The following is a 13,707-nucleotide window of genomic DNA, read 5'->3' as shown; positions in this document are numbered from 1 at the left end:
CATTTGAATGGTTATCTTGAGAAATAGGTAAGGCATATATCTCTCCACCATTCATCAGACCATAAGAATGTGGACCTAATTCTTTAAAACCCTTCCCTTATATTTGGGTTTAGAAGGTGTAATCACTTCAATCAAAGAACCTACCTTTGGTCATCCTAAAAGATAGAAAGATATGATAGGGATGATTATTGTTCTTTTTTCCCCAATCACACTCACCTTGGGAGAATTCCTAGTGAGAGACCGCAATCTTTGGCTAGACATGAGAGATGGATGGATGCAAGCTTTGTTTCAAATCCTGGCATTGAATTTGATATAAAATATAAATTTTGGACCAATAATATATACATATATATATATAAAGAGAGAAACTTTACATTACATCCTTTTAACCCCACCACAGTCAACCATCAACATCAAATTTAGCAACCTCTATCAAGCAAGCTACAAACCAAATCCCATCTATCATTCTCAGAAACAAAAGATGATTCTTCCTAAGAAATCTGGTGCCCAAGCAAAATTCATGCTTTAACCATAGCTTTAGTAGAACAGCCCTTAGGAGCCTACTTCTCCATCACATCCCCTTTTTGGAACCAAATTTTGACTGTCCTAGTACCTACTGGATTCTCAATAAAAGCAACAAAGATGCTTTATTCTTAGTCTTGATGAAGACCATTCTCTTAGGAGAGTTCAGGATGAGAACAAGTTGATTGGGTTGATTAATAACAACGTGGAGCCTGATAAAGCCAATTGGCTTGAGAGAGACTTGGATATTGATGAGTGTTGGATGGCACTTTTGAAACTAGGAAGGGAGAAGGCCCTTGGTTGTTGGGATGGGTTGACTGTTGAGTTTTTTATAGCATTCCGGCCTTCCCTCCTGAAGGAGATTGTGTGGGAAGCTTGCAACAAGGCTTTCAAGATTGGAGACTTGGATAAAGACCTCAAGGAAGGATTGGTGAAACTGATACCTAAGCATGTTTCTTGCAACAGGTTTGGTCATTGGAGACCAATCACTTTGTTAACATTGTTAACAATGATATATACAATCTGGGCTAAGTTCATTGCTATCAGAATCACCCCGATGTTATAAAAGGTGATATCTAAGAGGCAATATGGGTTCATTAAGAGGGGGGGTCAATATATGATAATATTTATGCTACTATGATAGGAAAAGATATTTCTCAGAAGACTCAACAAAAATGTGTTATGCTTCAGCTGGATTTGGAAATGGCCTATGATAGAATACATTAGTCTTTTGTGGCTAGAGTGATGAAGAAGTTAGGGTTTGGACCCAGAGTGGCATCATGCATTTATACTCAAACTGGGGGAAGCTTCTCTAATGTTCTGTTGAATGGTAAAAATATTGGAGAATTTGCCATTAATAGATCTATTAGGCAGGGTTGTCCTCTGACCCCTCTTTTGTTTGCTATTGCCTCACACCCATTAATTGTTTCCTTGGAAGGTGCTTGCTCAAAAGGCATTGTTACTGGTCTAAGATTGAGGTATAGTGAGCAACTAATAATCAAATGTTTTGCTGATGATTCTTTGATGTTTCTGAAAGCTGATAATGAGAATATGAGACAGGCTTTAAGCATAATCCAGGAGTTTGCAGAAGCTTCTGGTTCCAGATGTAATTTACAGAAATCTAGGATCATTAGCTTGACTGAAGATGGGGATGTGAGGTTGTTAAAAAGAGGACAGATTGTAAGGCACCTAGGAGTTCCACTTGGGGTTGATGTTTTAAAAAAACAGCTGGTTGATTGGACTCTTAATAAAGATGAAGAAATGGGAAGGATTCAAATTCCTTTCCATGATGACAGAGTGGTGATTTGCAATACAGTGTTGAATGCCTAAATAATGTTTTTATGGCCAGTGTTAGAATTTGGCAAAAGTCAATGGAAGAGGATCTTGAGTCCTATAAGGGACTTTTTGTGGAGGAATGGCAAAGATAATGGGAAATCTGTAGCCTGGTTGGCTTGGGATAAATTAGCCATGCCAAGGAGTGAAGGGGGGATTGGCATTGTGCACTTACCTACTCAGACTCTGGCAAGGATGGCTCAACTTCTTCCAAAATGTCTGGCTCAAGTTGAAACATGGACTATCATGGTAAGAGAACTAGTAGAGGCTTCTTTGGCTTTATATAAAGGCAGTTGGCTAGATCTGAGTTGGAAAGATAAATTGTTCTCTTATTCCCCTTTAAAGGTGACAACTTCATCCTTTTGTAAGAGGATGAGTAGCAACTGGAAAGATGCTTTGAGATTAGTGAATTAGGATGGGAACTATAGGGCCTTAGGAAATTCACCACTTAGTCTAAGCCTATGGTGGTCTAACAAGTTTTACCCACCATTAGGGATTTTGGATACTCATTCTGCAAAGAGGTTGAATAATAGGGGTTTGAAAAATCTACCTGTGATTGTTGGGATGTGACTGAGGTGGGTTGGAAAGAATTAGATCAATTACATCAAGAGTATGGTTTATCTACAAGGGAAAGGAACTTAATGGGGCAGGTGTGCTGAGTCAAATTTAGGAGGGTTGGTTCTCCACTGCTTTTGATCCACTGCTTTTGATGAATCTTGTTGGATCAAAGATTGGGTTTGGGTTATTGGGGTTAAGCTGGTGAATGGCTCAACTAGGGCCTTGTATGCAGAGCTAAGGAGAGGAGACTTGAATGTGGAGTATTGCAATAGAATCTGGAAGGTAAGTTGGAGCCCAGGCTACTAGAAAAAGAGGCGGAAAGAGTTGTGGGAGGGTCAGATTCCTGTTAAATTCTAGTTGTTTTTATGGAGAGTTTGCATGTGGGCTCTACCTATTGGAGCAAAGCTGGCACAGAAGAACATAACTAGTGGATGTTGTCCTAGATGCAAATCTGCCTTAGAGGATGGTAAACATGCTTTCTGGAGTTGCCTAGCCCATCAGAGGTGCATGGGGGAAATTAATGAAATGGGTACATCATGGGTTGGGATTTCAGACACAATGGGGGGATTGGTTACTGGGGCAAATGGTCTGTTGGCTGATGAGGGAACATAAGTTCTATCCAACATTATCAGGGCCTACTGCCTATGGGAAATCTGGACTTCTAGGAATTGTGTGGTGTTTCAGAAAATACTAGATGTTGGACTGGATGTGACAGGACTAATGCATAAATGTGTAGATTTGTAATCTGTGTAAACAACATAGAAATTGATGGTCTGGAATTGTTGTTACAAAGAATTCAGAATGGTCTGGAATTGTTGTTACAAAGAATTCAGAATGGTATCAATTGACTATTGCTTTGGCTCTGGGAACCCCTCTGGCATACTAGGGAAACCTAACTTGGAGGTATTATGATTGCAGGTGTCATTGGATGTGAGGCCCAAACAGCTGAGGTTTGGTCCCAAGACTAGAAGATGGTACTGAAAAGAGAAGCATATAAAATACACTTTTGTGGCTTTCATAGAAAACCTAGTAGGGGTAAAGATCTGGACAGGCAAAGGAGAAGTGTTGGAAAAGCAGACTCCCAGAGGATGCACCATAGAGGCTTTAATGGAGGTTTGTGTTTTGTTGGATTATAAAGTGTATTGGGAGCAATCCTCTTTTGTGAATGAAGATGAGAGATGGAATTTGTTATGCAATTTGCTAAACAATGGAGGATAAAGGTGTGGTGGCATCCTTCGGGATTCATGTTGATGTAATGAAATCGTTCCTATTATATATATATATGTATATATGTATATATGTATATGTATATATATATATATATGTATGTATGTATGTATGTATGTATATATATATATGTATGTATGTATGTATGTATGTATGTATGTTTGTTTGTTTGTATATATGTATGTATATGTATGTATGTATGTATGTATATATATATATATATGTATGTATGTATGTATGTATGTATGTATGTATGTATGTATGTATATATATATATATGTATGTATGTATGTATGTATGTATGCATGTATGTATGTATGTATATATATATATATATATATATTTATACACACACACACACACACACGCACACACACACACACACATATATATATATATATGTATGTATGTATATATACATACATATATATATATATATATATGTATGTATGTATGTATAGATATATATATATATATATATGTATGTATATATACATATATATATATATATATGTATGTATGTATGTATGTATATATATATATATATATATATATATATATGTATGTATGTATGTGTATATATATATATATTTATGGTCCCAAAAAAAAAGTAAGTATATGCTCTCTCTACGTCAAATTTGCATAGGTAGCACCTCCAAAGACAGTGAGATTTGCAAGAACTCATTCATGTTATTGCACATGCCAGAGGTTACTTTTACATTCTCAAGATAAAGTTAGACCTATTATGGATAAACCGCCACTTCACCACACTATCAGGTCACCCTTTGGGAGGTCACAACATGTAAACTTGTTGTATCAAGTGCGCTCATCATGAGGTGCTTAGAAATCCCTTACCTATAACTTTTGACAATTTAAATACATCCCTTCTATAAAATTGAAGGACAAAAAGCTACCTTTTTGTGGACTAAATTGATAGGTATTTTTAAAATATTGATTATATATGCATATTTTATTGTCAATCCATAAAAATAAAAACCCCTTTTGTTGAACTCATATGTTGTGCCAAGTGATGATTACTTTGCTCAAACTGTTGCTTTGTTTTAAATGGGGCATCTTTGCTCTCATGGCTCATGCATTCCACACATGCTCTCACAGTGGAAAGCGCTCTTCTTGAGAGCATGCCACTTGTGAATGGGACACTAAATTGACATGGCCCCCCTCACTTCCATGCTCCCCCATCGACACCATCTTCATCATTTCATCGAACTATGTGTTTGCTTTTTTGAAGACCTTTCCATGTCCAAGTTCTCACTATTGTGACCTTGTTGGACCCTACGCTCAACAAAAACAGCATTTCAATGTGACCTTGTTGGACCCAAGGCTTGACAAAAACAGCATTTCAATGTATTTTTGCTAGTTGAAATTTAGAAAACCTGGTGCAAATGTAGCATAGAAAACCTGTTCCTTATTTTGACTGGTGAAAAAAAAACGCATTTATGGAGCCGTGGTTGTGTACACCACGGTGATGAGAACCTTTTGTGTATCAAAATCCCTACGCTTTTATTCTAAAATTTCCTGTACCTTCGAAAAAAAAATAAAAAAATCCCTACGCTTTTATTCAATCCACCGACGTATGACGTTTGCAACCTGTAAATGATGCGCGCTGTCGAGACTCGAGAGGTAATTTGCAAGATTTTTTTAATAGTGCTCACTGCTGCCGGCAACTTGGAATCATTGCCCTGGAGACACTAACTACATTGCACTGACCCCCCCCCCTCTTGAAACCAAAGCAAACTGAGTCCGCAATGAGAGTCAGCATTGCGGCCCACGGGGATCATCGTCTGCGAGCACTTAGGAGCACAGAGAGCCGTCAACACCCAAGACCCTAGGTTTTGACTCCTGTGAGCGCCCCCGCAAGATGCACTCGCTCGCCCCCAGCAGCAAGCTGCGTGCCGGAATTCACTGCGCGTGGTTGAGTTTTTGGATGCTGCATGGGGCGTGGTTGAGCGCTTTTGGAATCTGGCGGTTCTTACTGCGAGCTGCCAGCTCGAGGCATGGCATGAAACCTTCGGGGGGGGGGGGGGGGGGTTGTGGTGGGCCACCGACTCTCACCTCGTGAAAACAACAGGCGAGGTGAGGGAGGCTGCCAGCTGCTCATAAATGGAAGAGCTGTTTATAAGTCGTTTTCACACCCGGATCGACTCGACCCTTCCCGAGTGAACCGGCCAGGATTTCCAGCAGCATCTTTTTTTAGCGCCGTCAATCGTGGAGTACATGCACCAAATTCATGAACCGGGCAGGCAACGGCGGAGGTGCGGTGGATCCCAACCTGGGGGACATTAATCTCGACATGAAATCAAGCGAGCGGGAGCAGGCGAGCTCTCGCGGTGCCTTCCGAGGAGTTCGGCAGCGGAGCTGGGGTAAGTGGGTCTCTGAGATTCGCGAGCCCAAGAAGAAAACCCGCATCTGGCTAGGATCTTTTCCGACACCAGAGATGGCAGCAAGGGCGTACGACGTTGCAGCTTTCAGCCTCAAGGGAGAGGCAGCTCTTCTCAACTTCACCGATTCTGTCTCCAGGTTCCCTCCTCCCGCAGACCTCTCGCCCAAAAGCATCCAAGCAGCTGCTGCTGCTGCAGCTGCCGCCGCTGCAGACGTCTACACAGTTCCCCTACCCTCGACAGATTCGACGAGGTGCTCTTCTTTTCCCTATGCACTCCACAAACTGAAGAGAAACGCCGATCCAGCTTCAAGTAACTCGGTCTGCGGCAAGAGAAGCCACTCTAGCACCAACAGGACCACTAGTTCCTCGCCCTCCATTGTTGCGGATGTATCTTCTTCAGCTAATGAGCTGGAGGAGCTCATTGAAAGCTGCAAGCATCAGGATCTCAACGGTTCTCTTCGCCTGTTGGCTGCGGAGCCATTTAGTCACAGCGCTTGCAACCAGCTGGAGGTGGAGAACCTATTACTCGACACGCCGAACGCCATCTCAGACGTGGCCCCGATGATGTTTTCTGCGCCTCTACTACCATGCGCAGGAGAGGAAGACCAACAATTCAATGCACCATGGGAGATAGATTCCCTTTGGCACTTCGGCTAATACAATTCGCCCCTGTACCCGTTCTTGATGACAAGGTTCGTATTATCTGACCGGAGTTGCATATTCTCTGCCGGTACATTGAGTTGTAGGCTGGACTAACCGACTGGAGAGTTTCCGTGTTTGTCATGCGCCCTAGGGTGTGCCGGGCAGTTTACGACCAGCACAATTCCTTTCGACGGGGAAGAAGGAAGTTGTACTGCTGATCCCCTCTCCTTCCTTTGAACATACAAGGCTCTATACAAAAATTACGTTTAGAGCCTAACTGCTAAATAAAAAATAAAAAAAATCAAGATGTTTTGGGGTTTGATTTGGAGTCAACATCGAGTTCAGTAATATTTGCAACTTTTTTTTTGATTTCTTGAATAAGTCTCTGGTCTCTCTCTCTCTCTCTCACGCACACAGGCATGCACGCGCACACAAACATGTGGCTTGCTCAAGTCCCTCCCAAACATGTGGACTTGCTCAAGTCCCTCCCAAACAATTAATGTGTCATATGAATTGAGAGAAAAGCAGTACTGATGATGTGCTTAATGAATCTTTGTGGCTACAAAGAACCTTTGCAGAGGGAGGAGCATGGAATTTTCTAGCAATTGGTGTTGCAAGTTGGAAAGGAGGTATGTGTACTTGCCATACATATTACTTACATGTGTTGTCATTAGCTCCATGAAGGATAAAATCATCTAAGGTGATGTAGGAATGTTGACGTAGGAATGTTGGTGGAATTTAAGCAAGCTCGATTGTAAATATACCTTATGCCCCATCAACATGATCAAGCATAAAGAATGTGGCAATCAGGTATGAACTTTATGCTATTGTTGCTTGCTTACATTAGGTGTTGTTAGGATGTCATAACTTCTACGACCTACTCTAGGTGAGTTTATCGGCCTACCTACTTAAGTTAACTCGTTATGTACTTTCTAGTCTATCTTCAACAATCTTTGAACTATTTAGAAGACCATGTTACTTCAATTTTATCCAAGTTAAATTTGTATAATAAATGGGTATTTGCTTCATGTAACTCTTTTCTTATAGAGAATGTTTTTTTGATTTATCATGTGCTGCAAGTTATACACATATACACATTTAAAAAAGAAAAGGATTCAAGTTATAATAAAGGAACTAATCATTTTTTATTTTGATGTAAGTATTAATTTTGTTATCCCCTTTGCATTGTAGGAGAGTGTCATAGATTTTCTGACCTTATGAAGACCCTTGCACATCATAACTTCATATATCATGATCTTGGGTTCATCAACATATTAACAAGTTCTGTATATGGTCTTCTCCAATTGATTTGAAATTTTACTTGTGGAAGCGATTGCTTGTGTAATCAAATTCTCCTCATATTCAAGAGCTTCACCACCCACGTGTATTCTCATTTCTACCTCTGTGATGGCTTTCTTTAAAATATATAATCATCACATAATTATGCAACCATACAAAGACATTAATATGCTGTTTAGTTGTTGTGTGTTATCAAAGAGCTAGAGCTTAGATAATTTCTATCAAACCCTTCAAAAGTTCTCAGAGCCATCTGTCCTCCACTTGAATTGTGAGCTTGCTAACTTGAGTGCATTACAAGTAACGCAATACTTATTCTATTGTGTATGAGATTATTACCTTTAGTGGCTATGGTGCTAGCATCCCCTCACCATGGGTTATTCATCCTTACATCGACTTGTGATCAAAGATAATGTTAAGCCTTAATGACGAAGAATGTATAGACCTTGCCCACTTGACATGCCAATGCTAGATGAAATGTGGCCTTGATGATGATTTTGTCCATCTCTTTGATTTGTCCATTAGCTTGCATAAGAGAGAAAGACTAGGATTTCATTGCACCCTCGGGGGGTCCACTAAAGAATATGTAAGATAGCACGTGTGTTCAATAGAAGGGGTTTTTTCACGGATGGACTGACAAAAATATTTACATACATATGGGGTTTTTAAATTGAAAAAGTGAAAATTTTCATACATAAGGCTTAGTTTTATTACCAAAATCCATACATAAAAGGTATATTTAATATGTAAAAACTTGTTAATAAGGGTATTTTTAAATACCCCTTGAACACACATGCTATAGGTAGTGTTTACATAGTCGACCCCCCCCCCCCCCTCTGAGATTGCACCATGAGATTTAGTTCTTCTTAGCTAATATGATGCACCTTGTACTGCTTCAAAATTACAAGGTTTACATCATTGGATTGGACTTTCACAAAAAATGATACCTCCTCAAAATTACAAGGTTTACATCATTGGATTTCACTTTCATAAAAATTGATGATCTTTAGTTTGGACTAACCAATTGGAGAATTACCCTAGTTGTCATGGTATGCGTGCTTGTTTATGACCAAAATTTTTCTTTTTGAAGAGACTCAAAAATGTTTTATTGATGCTCTTCTTTTAACATAGCAATATTTTTTAAAAAAACTAAACTTTTTTGGTATAGATTGGGTATCTCCAAATCTAGCCCAAAATTTTTAGGGATAGATGAAGGAAATGTTTTTCAAGATAGAATAGGGAAATCCCCAAACTTGTCACAAAATGTTGGAAGTATTGATCGAAAGTTGTGCATTATTTTGTTAGAGTATAAAGGCTCTAATTATACATAAGAGTCAATACATTAGGGCTTATGCATAGAGTGCTCTGTTTTTGCATAGAAAACATATATATATAACTAACGCGCACAAGGGTTGATAGTAAAAGAAAAATACAATGTTGAGTGGACTCTGTGTGTATAATTAGTATCGTACAGTAAATTTCAACTTAGATGTTATACATTGTACAACAAAAAGGAATGGATATGTTTGGATGCAGCTGATTCTATCCGGAGGACAATTGGTTTTATCCTTTAATCCATTGATCTTGTTTGTGTACCATGTGAACTATATGTCAGATAACTACATTTGTACATTATACAAGTTGAATTATATGATTGACTTTGTGGTCTTATGCTTGCATAGCTCAACATGCATACCTAAGAGCTCTTATAAACTTGTAATTAAGCTTATGCATAATGCTTAAGCTCTAACACACACTATGCATGTAATATGTAGGCTTTTATGCATAATGCGTATGTGCTAAGTCTAAAGAGAATATCGATTATGCACAGGAGGTTGTGCATTATCTATTATAGATAATACATTAGAGATTATGCATTAATTATTACACATAATGTGTAAGAGCCTATACATTAATTCTACACGTTAACTCTATACATAATGAGGTTTATCCATAATATAAGATTTAAAAAAGCTAAAAACTCCAATGCTCTACAGGGTGCCTTATGTATGTGAATAGAGGAGATGAGTAGTAAATCTTAGAGAAAAGTGTATAGATCTTTTCTGATATACTTAGGGAGACCTATAGATACCATGAGAAATCTCTTATTATGCATATGCACTACTGATAAAGTTAACCTATCAAATTATGATAAGAACTCACTTGACTGCAACAACTAAAACAATATGATGTAGAAGTTTATTGCATATGTGATTTAACCACCATTAAAGTATCTTTTGGTGAGCTAAGTCTTTAAGCCTAAGCCCTAACTCTCCAAATCTTGACACATCTCCGATTGTGGAATTGAGCATATGCTACATCACAAACAATTGCTCACTTCTATTATCTGATGATACATAGTTGCCTTGCTACAACTTTTCACTTTTGATATCATCATGCCTTTTATAGTAGTCCTTTGCCATGTGTCTTGGTTTACCATAGTATTCTTTGTTGCCAAGACCATTCAAGGTCATTGAAACCATATTATTGTAATCTATTGGTGGTGATCTAATAGAGGCAAGGGAATCTAGTAGTGATCCAATAGAAGCAAGGGAATATGTAAGCCCTTTAACCTTCATTGAGTAATCATTTATACTCAACTTTCCTCTGGTCACATTATACAACTGCTTTTATACATCGTGTATATACACAATCATAGAATCTATCACACTGACTGATAACCAATACAACACCTTTTTGGCTCTTTCATGCCATGCTTTATATGCCTACACTTACTAAGGGGTTAGATTTTCTTTAGCAATCTTCATTACCTATGATTAACTCCCAATATTCTTTTCCCATAAGGAAATTGGTCATCCCGAACCTCTATGCTTGGAAGTTATTTTTATAGCTTCTTGCTCACAATCTGGGGTAGATTGTTAGACATAATTACCTGATGACTTGCTAAATAATGTTTGTAAAAAACTTCTACACTTGTAGTAATCTTATAATCTCTAACATTGTGGTAGTGTAAACTTGTTATAATGCCATTGTATGTGAACCAATCGTATACATATGCATTTGCCAATACTTACAATACTTCGATTCTCTGCATAGACTATCCAGCAACCAAATTTCTGCTATAACTTTGCACCAAAGAAAAACTTGGGCATATATATAGTCAAAATCGATAGTTTCACAAAGTTCTCTGTTGCATAAAACTTGTAGAGCCAAAACGGGACCCGAAACATGCCCGAACCATACCGAAACGTGATATGGTCTTCGTTCGTCACACTCAAGAGGATGCCTCAATTTGGAACAGTGATTTCCTTGTCTGCTTGTAGCTCTCATTGCTACCAAAGGTGTTGCCCCAAAAATCAAAGACGAAAAGAGATGGAAATACCCTTACTTATGTACCACTTCCTTACTTGCCTTGTTCTTGCATCTTTCTTTCTTAGCTCTCACATGAATCGGAGATCTGATACCATAAAGAGAATATGGGGGAGAGGGAGAGCTTGAGTTCTTTGTTGGCACGCGTGTGCGCACACACACACACACACAAGAGCATAGCAACATCAAAAAGCATTTCATACCGTACACAAAACGGACCGAAATATTTCGAAAATGTTTTGTTATATGAAATGCATTTTTTATCACTTTTTTTTGCCACAAAAACGTCTTATCGTTGCGCAACTTTCCGTTTTGTGGCACATGTTTTGAGGAGCTATTTTGTGCATCTGTCCGCACTCCCGACTCCCGTTGCTGTGTACAGTTGGCTAACTATGATTCGTGAAGCTTCCGGGTCACGACTGCTCTAGCCTGCTACCAAGGTAAGCCTAGGTTTTTTATCTTCTTTTTGCATATGTTTTTATACTATATGGGCTGCTCTAGCCTACTGCCTATAGCCTACTACCTATAGCCTTTTGCCCTTTCTCTTTTTTAGCATATGCTTCTATATATGTGCAGCTATAGCCTATGGCCCCATAAATACTATGGGTGTATCGTGTTGGTAATAGTTATTAGGGTGTAAAATCAAGCTTATTTTTCCTACAACAACTAAAATGGAAAATTTTTCATATAACCTATGCAGGATCTCAAGCTGTAGGCAACATGGTATTTCTCTTGTAATTTTGCAAGATGACTCACACACAAGATCCCTTATGGAGCAATGTTACATGGGAGAGCAAGTATGTAGGATCAGGCTGAGGAAAATGGAGGTGCAATTTTTGTGCAAAGGTGTATCCTGGCAGCATTACACTATTGAAAGCACACTTGGCACATACAAAGGGCCATGGGGTGGGACCTTGTAAGGCCATGGGGTGGGACCTTGGAAGGCCATATCAATGCACATTTATGAAATCCTTAAGGCTTGGAAGGCCATATCAATGCACATTTATGAAATCCTTAAGGCTTGGAAGGCTAAGGAACGAGGCCTTCCTGTTGAGGAGATCGTGGATCTTGAGCATATAAGAGAGCCTGCCATCACTATGGAAGGGCAAGTTAGCATCATTACACTTTACTATTGGGGGTAGCTCTAGCTCAGCACCTTGAGCAACAAAGAGGACCACTTTACCTTTGTTGAAGAAAGGGCATGTGAAGGTAGGGTTTCAAAAGGCTACCATGAAGAAGGTACCAAGGGAGATAATCAAGCTTTTTGTGCAGCGTGCATTGTCCTTCAACATTTTGCAGACTCCTTGATGGAGGACAACAATTAGTGCAATCTCACGTATAGGTTGTGAGTGGGATGGTCCCTTATATGAGGCCTTGCATATTATAGATCTTCAGAAAGAGAAGCTAGGAGACAGAGATGGAGCCTCTTAAGGTTACTTGGGTAAAGTATGGGTGTACTTTAATGTGTGATGGCTGGTTTGATGTGAAGAAGAGGAGTGTTTATAACATTCTGGTCTCCTTATACAAAGGCACTATGTTTATTCGTGCCATAGATGCCTTTGTGGGGGAGACAGTGGTGATTGCAGAGTTCATCTTCATGCATATATGCCAGGCTATACAGGAGATTGGCTTAGACAACATTGTGCAGGTGATAACAGACGGATACTTGTTGAAGAAGAGTTTCCCAAATATTGTATGGACACCTTGTGTTGCACATAGCCTTGATCTGATGATAGAAGATGTGGAAAAGTTGGATTGGGTGAGAAACATTTTTTATGTAGTCTCTAGTATGGTGAACTTTGTTACCAAGAGGTCAAAAGTGGTGAGCACGTATAGAGCCAATTTTGATCTTGAGCTCTTGAAGCCATCCAAAACCCACTTTGCTTACATGTTCATTGTGGTGGAGAGGCTTGTAACAGTGCATCCTAGCCTAATGTGCACAGTGGTATGTCGTGAGTGGGCAACATGGGATGACAAAGATGCACCAAAGTCAATTTCACTTGCTTGTATGGTCACGAGGGAGGCCCGATGGAATGATGCGTAGGCACTTATGAAGACACTCAATCCCATGTATAGTGTCCTTCGACTCATAGACATGGAGGGGAGTACCATTGGGCTCCTCTATGAGTTCAGAGAAGATTGGAGAAGCCCTTGATGCTTGTACATTATTGTCTTTTCAGAGGTATAACTCTTATTCTTTCTCTTGAAGTTAGATAGATCATAGAACTTAGAAGTATGGAGCATATTCTCATTGCTTACTTTTTGTTTTTCCACTTGCAACCTTGAACTCATATGCACTGTTTAAGATATTAGGGAGATATGGATTAATGCTGAGATAGGTTTCATAGACCAATCCATGCGGTTGCACACATTTTGTATCCTCTTTGGAGAAGTGAGGA

The 13,707-nt window shown here is 39.3% G+C and overlaps 1 protein-coding gene across 4 annotated transcripts; it reads left to right on the top strand.

Annotated features, from left to right (window-relative positions):
* Window positions 1-5,385: 5,385 nt before the first annotated feature.
* LOC147615607 (uncharacterized) lies at window positions 5,386-12,792 on the top strand. Of its 4 annotated transcripts, XM_086778110.1 has the most exons (5): window positions 5,386-6,732; window positions 6,834-7,311; window positions 7,406-7,492; window positions 11,640-11,748; window positions 12,009-12,792. In XM_086778110.1, the coding sequence occupies exon 1, from the start codon at window positions 5,888-5,890 to the stop codon at window positions 6,695-6,697; it is 810 nt and encodes a 269-aa protein (XP_086634236.1). In that variant the 5' UTR covers window positions 5,386-5,887; the 3' UTR covers window positions 6,698-6,732; window positions 6,834-7,311; window positions 7,406-7,492; window positions 11,640-11,748; window positions 12,009-12,792. The 4 variants fall into 4 exon arrangements, with proteins under 4 accessions (XP_086634236.1, XP_086634235.1, XP_086634234.1 ...); XM_086778109.1 differs by having other exon boundaries at window positions 5,386-7,311; XM_086778108.1 differs by lacking the exons at window positions 11,640-11,748; window positions 12,009-12,792 and having other exon boundaries at window positions 7,406-8,046.
* The last annotated feature ends 915 nt before the right edge of the window (window positions 12,793-13,707 follow it).

Source organism: Cibotium barometz, chromosome 39 (assembly GCF_041138505.1).
Source record: "Cibotium barometz isolate CiBa-2024 chromosome 39, ASM4113850v1, whole genome shotgun sequence".
Taxonomy (NCBI): Eukaryota; Viridiplantae; Streptophyta; class Polypodiopsida; order Cyatheales; family Cibotiaceae; genus Cibotium; species Cibotium barometz.
The sequence above is the reverse complement of the archived record's forward strand: the minus strand, read 5'-3'. Positions and strand labels throughout refer to the sequence as shown.